The sequence below is a fragment of the Panulirus ornatus genome, chromosome 19, assembly GCF_036320965.1.
Source record: "Panulirus ornatus isolate Po-2019 chromosome 19, ASM3632096v1, whole genome shotgun sequence".
In the NCBI taxonomy this organism is placed as follows: Eukaryota; Metazoa; Arthropoda; class Malacostraca; order Decapoda; family Palinuridae; genus Panulirus; species Panulirus ornatus.
Genome location: NC_092242.1, coordinates 19,297,766 through 19,313,576, shown reverse-complemented (window position 1 = coordinate 19,313,576; position 15,811 = coordinate 19,297,766). Strand labels below are relative to the sequence as shown.

The window sequence follows — 15,811 nt, the reverse complement described above, 5'->3', positions numbered from 1 at the left end:
GTGAAAAAGATTTTGTGTGATCGGGGCCTGAACATGCAGGAGGGTGAAAGGAGGGCAAGGAATAGAGTGAATTGGATCGATGTGGTGTACCGGGGTTGACGTGCTGTCAGTGGATTGATTAAGGGCATGTGAAGTGTCTGGGGTAAACCATGGAAAGTTGTGTGGGGCCTTACCGCTGCCTTACCGGCTTTCATCTTCTGCAAAGCTTTCACTCCCTCTTCTGTGTTTACCACATCATTTTCCCTAACCCCCTCATTTTGCACACCACCTCGATCAGAATACCCTATATCTGCCACTCTATTATCTAACATATTCAATAAACCTTCAAAATACTCACTCCATCTCCTTCTCACATCACCACTACTTGTTATTACTTCCCCATTAGCCCCCTTCACTGATGTTCCCATTTGCTCTCTTGTCTTATGCACTTTATTCACCTCCCTCTAAAACGACTTCTTATTCTCCCTAAAATTCAACGATACCCCTCACCCCAACTCTCAAATGCCGTCTTTTTCACCTCTTGTACCTTTCTCTTAACCTCCCGCCTCTTTCTTTTATACATCTCCCAATCATTTACACTATTTCCCGGCTAAAATTGTCCAAGTGCCTCTCTCTTCCATTTCACTAATAACCTTACTTCTTCATCCCACCACTCACTACCCTTTCTAATCTGCCCATCTCCCACCCTTCTCATGCCAGAAGCATCTTTTCGCACACCATCACTGCTTCCCTAAATACATCCCATTCCTACCCCACTCCCCTTACGTCCTTTGCTCTCACTTTTTTCCATTCGGCACTCAGTCTCTCCTGGTACTTCCTCACACAAGTCTCCTTCCCAAGCTCACCTACTCTCACCACTTTCTTCATCCCAACATTCTCTCTTCTTTTCTGGAAACCTCTACAAACCTTCATCTTAGCCTCCACAAGATAATGATCAGACATCCCTCCAGTTGCACCTCTCAGCACATTTACATCCAAAAGTCTCTCTTTTATGTGCCTATCAATTAACACGTAATCCAATAACACTCTCTGGCCATCTCTCCTACTTACATACGTATACTTATGTAAATCTCTCTTTTTAAACAAGGTATCACCAGTCCTTTTGCAGCACACAAATATACAAGCTCGTCACCATTTTCATTTACAACACTGAACACCCCATGTACACACAAATATGCAAGCTCGTCACCATTTCCATTTACAACACTGAACACCCCATGTACAACAATTATTCCCTCAACTGTCACATTACTCACCTTTGCATCTAAATCACCCATCTCTATAACCTGATCTCGTGCATCAAAACTACTAACACACTCACTCAGCTGCTCCCAAAACACTTGCCTCTCATGATCTTTCTTCTCATGCCCAGGTGCATAGGCACCAATAATCACCTATCTCTCTCCATCGTCTTTCAGTTTTACCAATATAAATCTAGAGTTTACTTTCTTACACTCTATCACATAGCTCGCACCACTCTTGTTTCGGGAGTAACACTACTCCTTCCCTTGCTCTTGTCCTCTCACCAACCCCTGACTTTACTCCAAAAACATTTCCAAACCAGTCTTCTCCTTTACCCTTGAGCTTCATTACACTCAGAGCCAGAACATCCAGGTTCCTTTCCTCAAACATACTACCTATCTCTCCTTTCTTTCAGCTTGGTTATATCCACACACATTTAGACACCCTAATCTGAGCCTTCGAGGAGGATGAGCACTCCCCGCGTGACTCCTTCTTCTGTTTCCCTTTTTAGAAAGTTAAAATACAAGGAGGGGAGGGTTTCTAGCCCCCCGCTCCCATCCCCTTTAGTCGCCTTTAACGACACGTGGGGAATGCGTGGGAAGAATTCTTTTTCCCCTATCCCAGGGATATGTACATGTCTATATATGAATATGTTTGTGTATGTATATGAATGTGTACGTTGGAATGTATAGGTATGTATATGTGCCTGTGTGGGGATGTATGTATATAAATGTGTATGTGAGTGGGTTGGGCCATTCTTTCATCTGTTTCCTTGCACTACCTCACTAACTTGGGAGACAGCGACAGAGTATAATAAGAAATATATATATATATGTGTTTGAATGTGTTTGATGATAGAGTGGCAGATATAGGGTGTTTTGGTCGAGGTGGTGTGCAAAGTGAGAGGGTTAGGGAAAATGATTTGGTAAACAGAGAAGAGGTAGTGAAAGCTTTGCGGAAGATGAAAGCCGGCAAGGCAGCAGGTTTGGATGGTATTGCAGTGGAATTTATTAAAAAAGGGGGGTGACTGTATTGTTCACTGGTTGGTAAGGTTATTTAATGTATGTATGACTCATGGTGAGGTGCCTGAGGATTGGCGGAATGCGTGCATAGTGCCATTGTACAAAGGCAAAGGGGATAAGAGTGAGTGCTCAAATTACAGAGGTATAAGTTTGTTGAGTATTCCTGGTAAATTATATGGGAGGGTATTGATTGAGAGGGTGAAGGCATGTACAGAGCATCAGATTGGGGAAGAGCAGTGTGGTTTCAGAAGTGGTAGAGGATGTGTGGATCAGGTGTTTGCTTTGAAGAATGTATGTGAGAAATACTTAGAAAAGCAAATGGATTTGTATGTAGCATTTATGGATCTGGAGAAGGCATATGATAGAGTTGATAGAGATGCTCTGTGGAAGGTATTAAGAATATATGGTGTGGGAGGAAAGTTGTTAGAAGCAGTGAAAAGTTTTTATCGAGGATGTAAGGCATGTGTACGTGTAGGAAGAGAGGAAAGTGATTGGTTCTCAGTGAATGTAGGTTTGCGGCAGGGGTGTGTGATGTCTCCATGGTTGTTTAATTTGTTTATTGATGGGGTTGTTAGGGAGGTAAATGCAAGAGTTTTGGAAAGAGGGGCAAGTATGAAGTCTGTTGGGGATGAGAGAGCTTGGGAAGTGAGTCAGTTGTTGTTCGCTGATGATACAGCGCTGGTGGCTGATTCATGTGAGAAACTGCAGAAGCTGGTGACTGAGTTTGGAAAAGTGTGTGGAAGAAGAAAGTTAAGAGTAAATGTGAATAAGAGCAAGGTTATTAGGTACAGTAGGGTTGAGGGTCAAGTCAATTGGGAGGTGAGTTTGAATGGAGAAAAACTGGAGGAAGTGAAGTGTTTTAGATATCTAGGAGTGGATCTGGCAGCGGATGGAACCATGGAAGCGAAAGTGGATCATAGGGTGGGGGAGGGGGCGAAAATCCTGGGGGCCTTGAAGAATGTGTGGAAGTCGAGAACATTATCTCGGAAAGCAAAAATGGGTATGTTTGAAGGAATAGTGGTTCCAACAATGTTGTATGGTTGCGAGGCGTGGGCTATGGATAGAGTTGTGCGCAGGAGGATGGATGTGCTGGAAATGACATGTTTGAGGACAATGTGTGGTGTGAGGTGGTTTGATCGAGTGAGTAACGTAAGGGTAAGAGAGATGTGTGGAAATAAAAAGAGCGTGGTTGAGAGAGCAGAAGAGGGTGTTTTGAAGTGGTTTGGGCACATGGAGAGGATGAGTGAGGAAAGATTGACCAAGAGGATATATGTGTCGGAGGTGGAGGGAACAAGGAGAAGAGGGAGACCAAATTGGAGGTGGAAAGATGGAGTGAAAAAGATTTTGTGTGATCGGGGCCTGAACATGCAGGAGGGTGAAAGGAGGGCAAGGAATAGAGTGAATTGGAGCGATGTGGTATACCGGGGTTGACGTGCTGTCAGTGGATTGAAGCAGGGCATGTGAAGCGTCTGGGGTAAACCATGGAAAGCTGTGTAGGTATGTATATTTGCGTGTGTGGACGTATGTATATACATGTGTATGGGGGGGGGGGGGGGGGTTGGGCCATTTCTTTCGTCTGTTTCCTTGCGCTACCTCGCAAACGCGGGAGACAGCGACAAAGTATAATAAATAAATAAATAAATATATATATATATATATATATATATATATATATATATATATATATGTTAACAGAGAAGAGGTAGTGAAAGCTTTGCGGAAGATGAAAGCCAGCAAGGCAGCAGGTTTGGATGGTATTGCAGTGGAATTTATTAAAAAAGGGGGTAACTGTATTGTTCACTGGTTGGTAAGGTTATTTAATGTATGTATGACTCATGGTGAGGTGCCTGAGGATTGGCGGAATGCGTGCATAGTGCCATTGTACAAAGGCAAAGGGGATAAGAGTGAGTGCTCAAATTACAGAGGTATAAGTTTGTTGAGTATTCCTGGTAAATTATATGGGAGGGTATTGATTGAGAGGGTGAAGGCATGTACAGAGCATCAGATTGGGGAAGAGCAGTGTGGTTTCAGAAGTGGTAGAGGATGTGTGGATCAGGTGTTTGCTTTGAAGAATGTATGTGAGAAATACTTAGAAAAGCAAATGGATTTGTATGTAGCATTTATGGATCTGGAGAAGGCATATGATAGAGTTGATAGAGATGCTGTGTGGAAGGTATTAAGAATATATGGTGTGGGAGGAAAGTTGTTAGAAGCAGTGAAAAGTTTTTATCGAGGATGTAAGGCATGTGTACGTGTAGGAAGAGAGGAAAGTGATTGGTTCTCAGTGAATGTAGGTTTGCGGCAGGGGTGTGTGATGTCTCCATGGTTGTTTAATTTGTTTATGGATGGGGTTGTTAGGGAGGTAAATGCAAGAGTTTTGGAAAGAGGGGCAAGTATGAAGTCTGTTGGGGATGAGAGAGCTTGGGAAGTGGGTCAGTTGTTGTTCGCTGATGATACAGCGCTGGTGGCTGATTCATGTGAGAAACTGCAGAAGCTGGTGACTGAGTTTGGTAAAGTGTGTGGAAGAAGAAAGTTAAGAGTAAATGTGAATAAGAGCAAGGTTATTAGGTACAGTAGGGTTGAGGGTCAAGTCAATTGGGAGGTGAGTTTGAATGGAGAAAAACTGGAGGAAGTGAAGTGTTTTAGATATCTAGGAGTGGATCTGGCAGCGGATGGAACCATGGAAGCGGAAGTGGATCATAGGGTGGGGGAGGGGGCGAAAATTCTGGGGGCCTTGAAGAATGTGTGGAAGTCGAGAACATTATCTCGGAAAGCAAAAATGGGTATGTTTGAAGGAATAGTGGTTCCAACAATGTTGTATGGTTGCGAGGCGTGGGCTATGGATAGAGTTGTGCGCAGGAGGATGGATGTGCTGGAAATGACATGTTTGAGGACAATGTGTGGTGTGAGGTGGTTTGATCGAGTGAGTAACGTAAGGGTAAGAGAGATGTGTGGAAATAAAAAGAGCGTGGTTGAGAGAGCAGAAGAGGGTGTTTTGAAGTGGTTTGGGCACATGGAGAGAATGAGTGAGGAAAGATTGACCAAGAGGATATATGTGTCGGAGGTGGAGGGAACGAGGAGAAGAGGGAGACCAAATTGGAGGTGGAAAGATGGAGTGAAAAAGATTTTGTGCGATCGGGGCCTGAACATGCAGGAGGGTGAAAGGAGGGCAAGGAATAGAGTGAATTGGATCGATGTGGTATACCGGGGTTGACGTGCTGTCAGTGGATTGAATCAAGGCATGTGAAGCGTCTGGGGTAAACCATGGAAAGCTGTGTAGGTATGTATATTTGCGTGTGTGGACGTATGTATATACATGTGTATGGGGGGTGGTTGGGCCATTTCTTTCGTCTGTTTCCTTGCGCTACCTCGCAAACGCGGGAGACAGCGACAAAGTATAATAAAATAAATAATATTTTTTTATATTATATTATATTTTTTTATATTATTATATATATATATATATATATATATATATATATATAATCCCTGCGGACAAGGGAGAAAGAATACTTCCCTGTATTCCCTGCTTGCCAGAGAAGGTGACCAAAAGGGGAGGGAGCGGGAGGCTGGAAATCCTCCCTTCCCATTTTTAATTTTCCAAAAGAAGGAACAGAAAAGGGGGCCAAGTGAGGATATTCCCTCTAAGGCTCAGTCCTCTGTTCTTAACGCTACCTCGCTAATGTGGGAAATGGCTCAAATCTTTTAATGTAAATATTGCCTTCAGCAACAATAACACTATAAAGAATAAGTTAAACAGGAACTCACTAGAAAATTTTCCTGGATGCATCTATTAAGTGCCATGTAGAAATTGTTTTAAGCTTGAGCAATATAAATATAGTATAAGAACAGGACAAGACTCTAATGCCTTGTTTAATCACATTAAAAACTATCACCATCATACTGACTGGAGTAGTGCCATGTCAGTTATTAACTCTAACTCCAGTACCACGAGAAATATCACTGAATCTTCTATCATTAAATACACAAAGAATTATAACCTTAACATTAGTGACTGTCTATACAAAATGGATAACTTTATTATTGATAAAATCTGTAAACAATTCACCTTCTTGTCCACATAATAAGTTTATGATACGCTCGTTGTCTGTCTTGGACAATCACAGGCTTACCAAATGGTGTCCTAGCTACGTCTCTTCAGCGTATATCAACTGACTGTTATATTTCTCTCTTGTGTCTCCCCTGATGATGTGGTTATTACATGAAAGTGCACTTGGGAACTTATCATGTTTCATTTTCCCCGTGGACTCATAGGAGGAAGTGCAAGGAAAGAGACGAAAGAATGGCCCAACCCACCCACGTACATGTGTATATACACACACATCCACACATGCACATATACATACCTATACATTTCAACGTATACACATATATACATACACAGACATATATATATATATATATATATACACACGTACATAATTCAACTTGCTGCCTTTATTCATTCCCGTTGCCACCCCGCCACACATGAAATGATACCAACCCTTCCCCCTGCGTGTGCCCCAGGTAGCGCTAGGAAACGACAACAAAGGCCACATTCATTCACACTCAGTCTCTAGCTGTCATGTGTAATGCACTGAAACCATAGCTCCCTTTCCACATCCAAGCCCCCAAAAACTTTCCATGGTTTACCTCAGACGCTTCACATGCCCTGGTTCAATGCACTGACACCACGTCAACCGCGGTATACCACATCACTCCAATTCACTCTATTCCTTGCACGCCTCTCACCCTCCTGCATGTTCAGGCCCCAATCACTCAAAATCTTTTTCACTCCGTCCTTCCATCTCCAATTTGGTCTCCCACTTCTCATTCCCTCCACTTCTGACACATATATCCTCTTTGTCAATCTTTCCTCACTCATTCTCTACATGTGACCAAACCATTTCAATACACCCTCTTCTGCTCTCTCAACCACACTCTTTTTAATACCACACATCTCTCTTACCCTTTTCATTACTTACTCGATCAATCTACCTTACACTACTTATTGTCCTCAAACATCTCATTTCCAACACATCCACCCTCCTTCGCACAACCCTATCTATAGCCCACGCCTCGCAACCATATAACATTGTCATACATCATTTATTTATTTATTTTGCTTTGCCGCTGTCTCCCGCGTTTGCGAGGTAGCGCAAGGAAACAGACGAAAGAAATGGCCCAACCCACCCCCATACACATGTATATACATACACGTCCACACACGCAAATTTATATACCTATACATCTCAATGTACACATATATATACACACACAGACACATACATATATACCCATGCACACAATTCACACTGTCTGCCTTTATTCATTCCAATCGCCACCTCGCCACACATGGAATACCATCCCCCTCCCCCCTCATGTGTGCAAGGTAGCGCTAGGAAAAGACAACAAAGGCCCCATTCGTTCACACTCAGTCTCTAGCTGTCATGCAATAATGCCCGAAACCACAGCTCCCTTTCCACATCCAGGCCCCACACAACTTTCCATGGTTTACCCCAGACACTTCATATGCCCTGATTTAATCCACTGACAGCACGTCAACCCCGGTATACCACATCGATCCACTTCACTCTATTCCTTGCCCGCCTTTCACCCTCCTGCATGTTCAGGCCCCGATCACTCAAAATCTTTTTCACTCTCTCTCCACCTCCAATTTGGTCTCCCACTTCTCCTCGTTCCCTCCACCTCCGACACATATATCCTCTTGGTCAATCTTTCCTCACTCATTCTCTCCATGTGCCTAAACCATTTCAAAACACCCTCTTCTGCTCTCTCAACCACGCTCTTTTTATTTCCACACATCTCTCTTACCCTTACATTACTTACTCGATCAAACCACCTCACACCACACATTGTCCTCAAACATCTCATTTCCAGCACATCCACCCTCCTGCGCACAACTCTATCCATAGCCCACGCCTCGCAACCATACAACATTGTTGGAACCACTATTCCTTCAAACATACCCATTTTTGCTTTCCTAGATAATGTTCTCGACTTCCACACATTCTTCAAGGCTCCCACAATTTTCGCCCCCTCCCCCACCCTATGATTCACTTCCGCTTCCATGGTTCCATCTGCTGCCAGATCCACTCCCAGACATCTAAAACACTTTACTTCCTCCAGTTTTTCTCCATTCAAACTTACCTCCCAATTGACTTGACCCTCAACCCTACTGTACCTGATAACCTTGCTCTTATTCACATTTACTCTTAACTTTCTTCTTTCACACACTTTACCAAACTCAGTCACCAGCTTCTGCAGTTTCTCACATGAATCAGCCACCAGCGCTGTATCATCAGCGAACAACAACTGACTCACTTCCCAAGCTCTCTCATCCACAACAGACTTCATACTTGCCCCTCTTTCCAAAACTCTTGCATTCACCTCCCTAACAACCCCATCCATAAACAAATTAAACAACCATGGAGACATCACACAACCCTGCCGCAAACCTACATTCACTGAGAACCAATCACTTTCCTCTCTTCCTACACGTAATCATGCCTTACATCCTCGATAAAAACTTTTCACTGCTTCTAACAACTTGCTTCCCACATCAACTCTATCATATGCCTTCTCCAGATCCATAAATGCTACATACAAATCCATTTGCTTTTCTAAGTATTTCTCACATACATTCTTCAAAGCAAACACCTGATCCACACATCCTCTAACACTTCTGAAACCCACACTGCTCTTCCCCAATCTGATGCTCTGTGCATGCCTTCACCCTCTCAATCAATACCTTCCCATATAATTTACCAGGAATACTCAACAAACTTATACCTCTGTAATTTGAGCACTCACTCTTATCCCCTTTGCCTTTGTACAATGGCACTATGCACGCATTCCGCCAATCCTCAGGCACCTCACCATGGTCATACATACATTAAATAACCTTACCAACCAGTCAACAATACAGTCACCCCCTTTTTAATAGATTCCACTGCAATACCATCCAAACCTGCTGCCTTGCCGGCTTTCATCTTCCGCAAAGCTTTTACTACCTCTTCTCTGTTTACCAAATCATTTTCCCTAACCCTCTCACTTTGCACACCACCTCGACCAAAACACCCTATATCTGCCACTCTATCATCAAACACATTCAACAAACCTTCAAAATACTCACTCCATCTCCTTCTCACATCACCACTACTTGTTATCACCTCCCCATAAGCGCCCTTCACTGAAGTTCCCATTTGCTCCCTTGTCTTACGCACTTTATTTACCTCCTTCCAGAACATCTTTTTATTCTCCCTAAAATTTAATGATACTCTCTCACCCCAACTCTCATTTGCCCTCTTTTTCACCTCTTGCACCTTTCTCTTGACCTCCTGTCTCTTTCTTTTATACATCTCCCACTCAATTGCATTTTTTCCCTGCAAAAATCATCCAAATGCCTCTCTCTTCTCTTTCATACATATATATATATATATATATATATATATATATATATATATATATATATATATATATATATTTTTTTATTATACTTTGTCGCTGTCTCCCGCGTTTGCGAGGTAGCGCAAGGAAACAGACGAAAGAAATGGCCCAACCCCCCCCCATACACATGTATATACATAAGTCCACACACGCAAATATACATACCTACATATATATATATGACTCATTTCACCTCCTATGGTTCCATTTGCTTTTATTCAAAATCACTCTCAACTTTCTCCTATCACAAACTTTCCCGAACACAGACACCAGCTTCGGCAATTTCTCACTCGAATATGCCACTGGTGCCATGTTACCAACACACAACTAACTCACCTCCCAAGCCCTAACAGACTGCATACCTTCCCGTCTCCAAGATACTTGCATTCACCTCACTCACAAACCCATCCATAAAGAGATCAAACAACCATGGTGACATCACACTACCACTATATAATAAGATAACTCAGACTCAATGTACATGATAAAGTAATATTGCTCAGCAGATTAAACTGGCAGGAAATGACTCACTAAACTGACTACTCTAAATAGAAATAAATCCATTGCTGTTATGAACAGAAAACATACCTGACAAATGAGTCTTGTATGGTAACATTCCTCGATTAAGGCCAAGTTTCTTCATGACAAATTCAGTCAGTTCTTTACGGTTGTTGGGAGCTCCATTCACAACTTCTTCTTTTCCAGTTCTATCAATGAAAACAACAGAAGGAAGGGATCCAAACTCCTTGGTGTCTTCCGCTTTAGCTTCCTTAAAGCGAACAGCTACCTGAAGGAAGAAATTCTGTGCGAATGCCTTATTCAAGATTCTAAAAAGCAATACATACTGTGCTATTCTCAAAATTTGGTTTGAAACAGATACAGAAAATCACATCAAAAACATTTAATAACTTGGTAGCATTAATCTGAATACCAGAGACTTAAGGGTTACTGAAGAGCTTTAAACAGTGACAGTCAACAAAGAGAAAGTTGGGGAAGCCAATAATGACAAAGATGGCAGGAAAAGGAAAAAAAGTGTAGGTGCACTGGAAGCTTTGATAAATCAAAATAAAATGCCATACATTGAAAGCTGAGAGTAAATGTGAATAAGAGCAAGGTTATCAGGTACAGCAGGGTTGAGGGACAAGTCAATTGGGAGGTACGTTTGAATGGAGAAAAACTGGAAGAAGCGAACTGTTTTAGATATCTGGGAATGGATTTGGCAGCGGATGGAACCATGGAAGCGGAAGTGAGTCACAGGGTGGGAGGAGGGGCGAAAGTTCTGGGAGCGCTGAAAAATGTGTGGAAGGCGAGAACATTATCTCGGAGAGCAAAAATGGGTATGTTTGAAGGAATAGTGGTTCCAATAATGTTATATGGTTGCGAAGCATTGGCTATAGAGTTGTGCGAAGGAGGGTGGATGTGTTGGAAATGAGATGTTTGAGGACAATATGTGGTGTGAGGTGGTTTGATTGAGTAAGTAATGAAAGGGTAAGGATGTGTGGTAATAAAAAGAGTGTGGTTGAGAGAGCAAAAGAGGGTACTTTGAAATGGTTTGGTCACATAGAAAGAATGAGTGAGGAAAGATTGACAGAGGATTTATGTGTCAGAGGTGGAGGGAATGGGGAGAAGTGGGAGACCAAATTGGAGGTGGAAAGATGGAGTGAAATACATTTTGAGCGATCGGGGCTTGAACATGCAGGAGGGTGAAAGGCGTGCAAGGAATAGAGTGAATTGGAACGATGTGGTATACTGGGGTCAACGTGCTGTCAATGGATTGAACCAGGACATGTGAGGCGTCTGGGGTAAACCAGGGAAAGTTTTGTGGGGCCTGGATGTGGAAAGGGAGCTCTGATTTCAGTGCATTATAAATGACAGCTAGAGACTGAGTGTGAACGAATGTGGCCTTTGATGTCTTTTCCTAGCACTACCTCACAAGCATGCAGGGGGGAGGGGGTTGTCATTTCATGTGTGGCGGGGTGGCGATGGGAATGAATAAAGGCAGCAAGTATGAATTATGTACATGTGTATATATATATATATATATATATATATATATATATATATATATATATATATATATATATATATATATATATATCTGTGTATGTATATATATGTTTATGTTGAAATGTATAGGTATGCATATGTGCGTGTATGGATGAGTATGTACATACATGTGTATGTGGGTGGTTTGGGACATTCCTTCGTCTGTTTACTTGCCTATCTCTAACGTGGGCGACAGCGACAAAGTGTAATAATAATAATAATTATTAGCCTATACTATTGATGGTATACTTAATCAAACTTGCATGGAAGGAAGTGAAATCTTACTTTGCCTAAGTCCTTACAGATACAGAATAAAAGCAACCAAGAAGGATAACCTGCACAATATAGTTACAATTACTTGAATATACTGACTTAGAATGAAGATTTAAAATGCATGTGAATAGTTAAAAAAGAAAATGGATAAAAGTCTTGAAGAGATGGCATGGATCATGTAAAACATACAATATCTGATATGACATTGATGGAAGCTTAGTTTGGTTAACTGTAAACGACTTATGCCACAAAAAATACATTATTTCATGAAAATATTGGTTAACTGTAAACAACTTATGCCACAAAAAATACATTATTTCATGAAAATATTCTCTCTGTGAGGCTTTGATTATGCTTTTGGAATGTTTAGTTATCTTCTCATACCACTTACTGATGTCTGATATTTTTCAAATTCCTATGAGAAAAGCAATTTTCCAAAATCCTAACACATTTCTAAAGAACCTTAGAATCATATGTAGAAATGTATGGCCTTTTCATGTAATAAGTAATATTTATTTATCTATTTATATTCATTTTGCTTTGTCGCTGTCTCCCGCGTTAGCGAGGTAGTGCAAGGAAAGAGACGAAAGAATGGCCTAACCCACCCACATACACATGTATATACATACACGTCCACACATGCAAATATACATACCTATACATCTCAACATATACATATATATATATATACACACACAAACATATACATATATACACATGTACATAATTCATACTGTCTGCCTTTATTCATTCCCATCGCCACCTCGCCACACATAAAATAACAACCCCCTCCCCCTCATGTGCACAAGGTAGCGATAGGAAAAGACAACAAAGGCCCCATTCATTCACACTCAGTCTCTAGCTGCCATGTAATAATGCACTGAAACCACAGCTCCCTTTCCACATCCAGGCACCACAGAACTTCCCATGGTTTACCCCAGACGCTTCACATGTCCTGGTTCAATCCACTGACAGCACGTCGACCCCGGTATACCAAATTGTTCCAATTCACTCTATTCCTTGCACGCCTTTCACCCTCCTGCATGTTCAGGCTCGGATCACTCAAAATCTTTTTCACCCCATCTTTCCACCTCCAATCTGGTCTCCCACTTCTAGTTCCCTCCACCTCTGACACATATATCCTCTTGGTCAATCTTTCCTCACTCATTCTCTCCATGTGACCAAATCATTTCAAAACACCCTCTTCTGCTCTCTCAACCACACTCCTTTCATTACCACACATCTCTCTTACCCTTACATTACTTACTCGATCAAACCACCTCACACCACATAGTGTCCTCAAACATCTCATTTCCAGCACATCCACCCTCCTCCGCACATCTCTATCCATAGCCCACTCCTCGCAACCATACAACATTGTTGAAACCATTATTCCTTCAAACATACCAATTTTTCCTTTCCGAGATAATGTTCTCGACTTCCACACATTCTTCAAGGCTCCCACAATTTTCGCCCCCTCCCCCACCCTATGATTCACTTCTGCTTCCATAGTTCCATCCGCTGCCAGATCCACTCCCAGATATCTAAAACACTTCACTTCCACCAGTTTTTCTCCATTCAAACTTACCTCCCAGTTGACTTGACCCTCAACCCTACTGTACCTAATAACCTTGCTCTTATTCACATTTACTCTCAACTTTCTTCTTTCACACACTTTACCAAACTCAGTCACCAGCTTCTGCAGTTTCTCACATGAATCAGCCACTAGCGCTGTATCATCAGCGAACAACAACTGACTCACTTCCCAAGCTCTCTCATCCACAACAGACTGCATACTTGCCCCTCTTTCCAAAACTCTTGCATTCACCTCCCTAACAACCCCATCCATAAACAAATTAAACAACCATGGAGACATCACACACCCCTGCCGCAAACCCACAATTACTGAGAACCAATCACTTTTCACTCTTCCTACACGTACACATGCCTTACATCCTCGATAAAAACTTTTCACTGTTTCTAACAACTTGCCTCCCACACCATATATTCTTAATACCTTCTACAGAGCATCTCTATCAACTCTATCATATGCCTTCTCCAGATCCATAAATGCTACACACAAATCCATTTGCTTTTCTAAGTATTTCTCACATACATTCTTCAAAGCAAACACCTGATCCACACATCCTCTACCACTTCTGAAACCACACTGCTCTTCCCCAATCTGATGCTCTATACATGGCTTCACCCTCTCAATCAATACCCTCCCACATAATTTACCAGGAATACTCAACAAACTTATACCTCTGTAATTTGAGCACTCACTCTTATCCCCTTTGCCTTTGTACAATGGCACTATGCAAGCATTTCGCCAATCCTCAGGCACCTCACCATGAATCATACATACATTAAATAACCTTACCAACCAGTCAACAATACAGTCACCCACTTTTTTAATAAATTCCACTGCAATACCATCCAAACCTGCTGCCTTGCCAGCTTTCATCTTCCGCAAAGCTTTTACTACCTCTTCTCTGTTTACCAAATCATTTTCCCTAACCCTCTCACTTTGCACACCACCTCGACCACAACCCCTATATCTGCCACTCTATCATCAAACACATCCAACAAACCTTCAAAATACTCACTCCATCTCCTTCTCACATCACCACTACTTGATATCACCTCCCCATTAGCCCCCTTCACTGAAGTTCCCATTTGCTCCCTTGTCTTACGCACTTAATTTACCTCCTTCCAAAACATCTTTTTATTCTCCCTAAAATTCAATGATACTCTCTCACCCCAACTCTCATTTGCCCTCTTTTTCACCTCTTGCATCTTTCTCTTGACCTCCTGCCTCTTTCTTTTATACATCACCCACTCATTTGCATTTTTTCCCTGCAAAAATCGTCCAAATGCCTCTCTCTTCTCTTTCACTAATAATCTTACTTCATCCCACCACTCACTACCCTTTCTAATCAACCCACCTCCCACGCTTCTCATGCCACAAGCATCTTTTGCGCAAGCCATCACTGCTTCCCTAAATACATCCCATTCCTCCCCCATTCCCCTTACCTCCTTTGTTCTCACCTTTTTCCATTCTGTACTCAGTCTCTCCTGGTACTTCCTCACACAAGTCTCCTTCCCAAGCTCACTTACTCTCACCACTCTCTTCACCCCAACATTCTCTCTTCTTGTCTGAAAACCCCCACAAATCTTCACCTTCGCCTCCACAAGATAATGATCAGACATCCCTCCAGTTGCACCTCTCAGCACATTAACATCCAAAAGTCTCTCTTTCACACGCCTACCAATTAACACGTAATCCAGTAACACTCTCTGGCCATCTCTCCTACTTACATACGTATACTTATGTATATCTCGCACTTTACCAGGTATTCCCAATCACCAGTCCTTTTTCAGGACATAAATCTACAAGCTTTTCACCATTTCCATTTACAACACTGAACACCCCATGTATACCAATTATTCCCTCAACTGCCACATTACTCACCTTTGCATTCAAGTCACCCATCACTATAGCCCGGTCTTGTGCATCAAAACCACTAACACACTTATAAAACAAGTTATATAAAGTAATATAAGTAAGGGGAGGGGGGAGGAATGGGATGTGTTTAGGGAAACAGAGATGGCTTACGCAAAAGATGCCTGTAGCATGAGAAGCGTGGGAGGCGGGCAGATTAGAAAGGGTAGAAAGGTGGGATGAAGAAGTAAGATTATATAAGTAATTTTTTTTTTTTTTTCTTTTTTTTTTATACCTCGTCGCCGTCTCCCGC

General features: G+C 42.1%; 1 protein-coding gene across 4 annotated transcripts in view; it reads right to left on the bottom strand.

The window, feature by feature from the left end:
* The window catches only part of LOC139755426 (sulfhydryl oxidase 2-like), a 66,687-nt gene that overhangs the window by 16,936 nt on the left and 33,940 nt on the right, over positions 1-15,811 (bottom strand). For all 4 annotated transcript variants that reach the window (XM_071673726.1, XM_071673723.1, XM_071673724.1 and 1 more), the window contains exon 5: positions 10,323-10,521. In XM_071673726.1, coding sequence (XP_071529827.1) covers positions 10,323-10,521 — 199 coding nt within the window. The remainder of the gene's footprint in view (positions 1-10,322; positions 10,522-15,811) is intronic.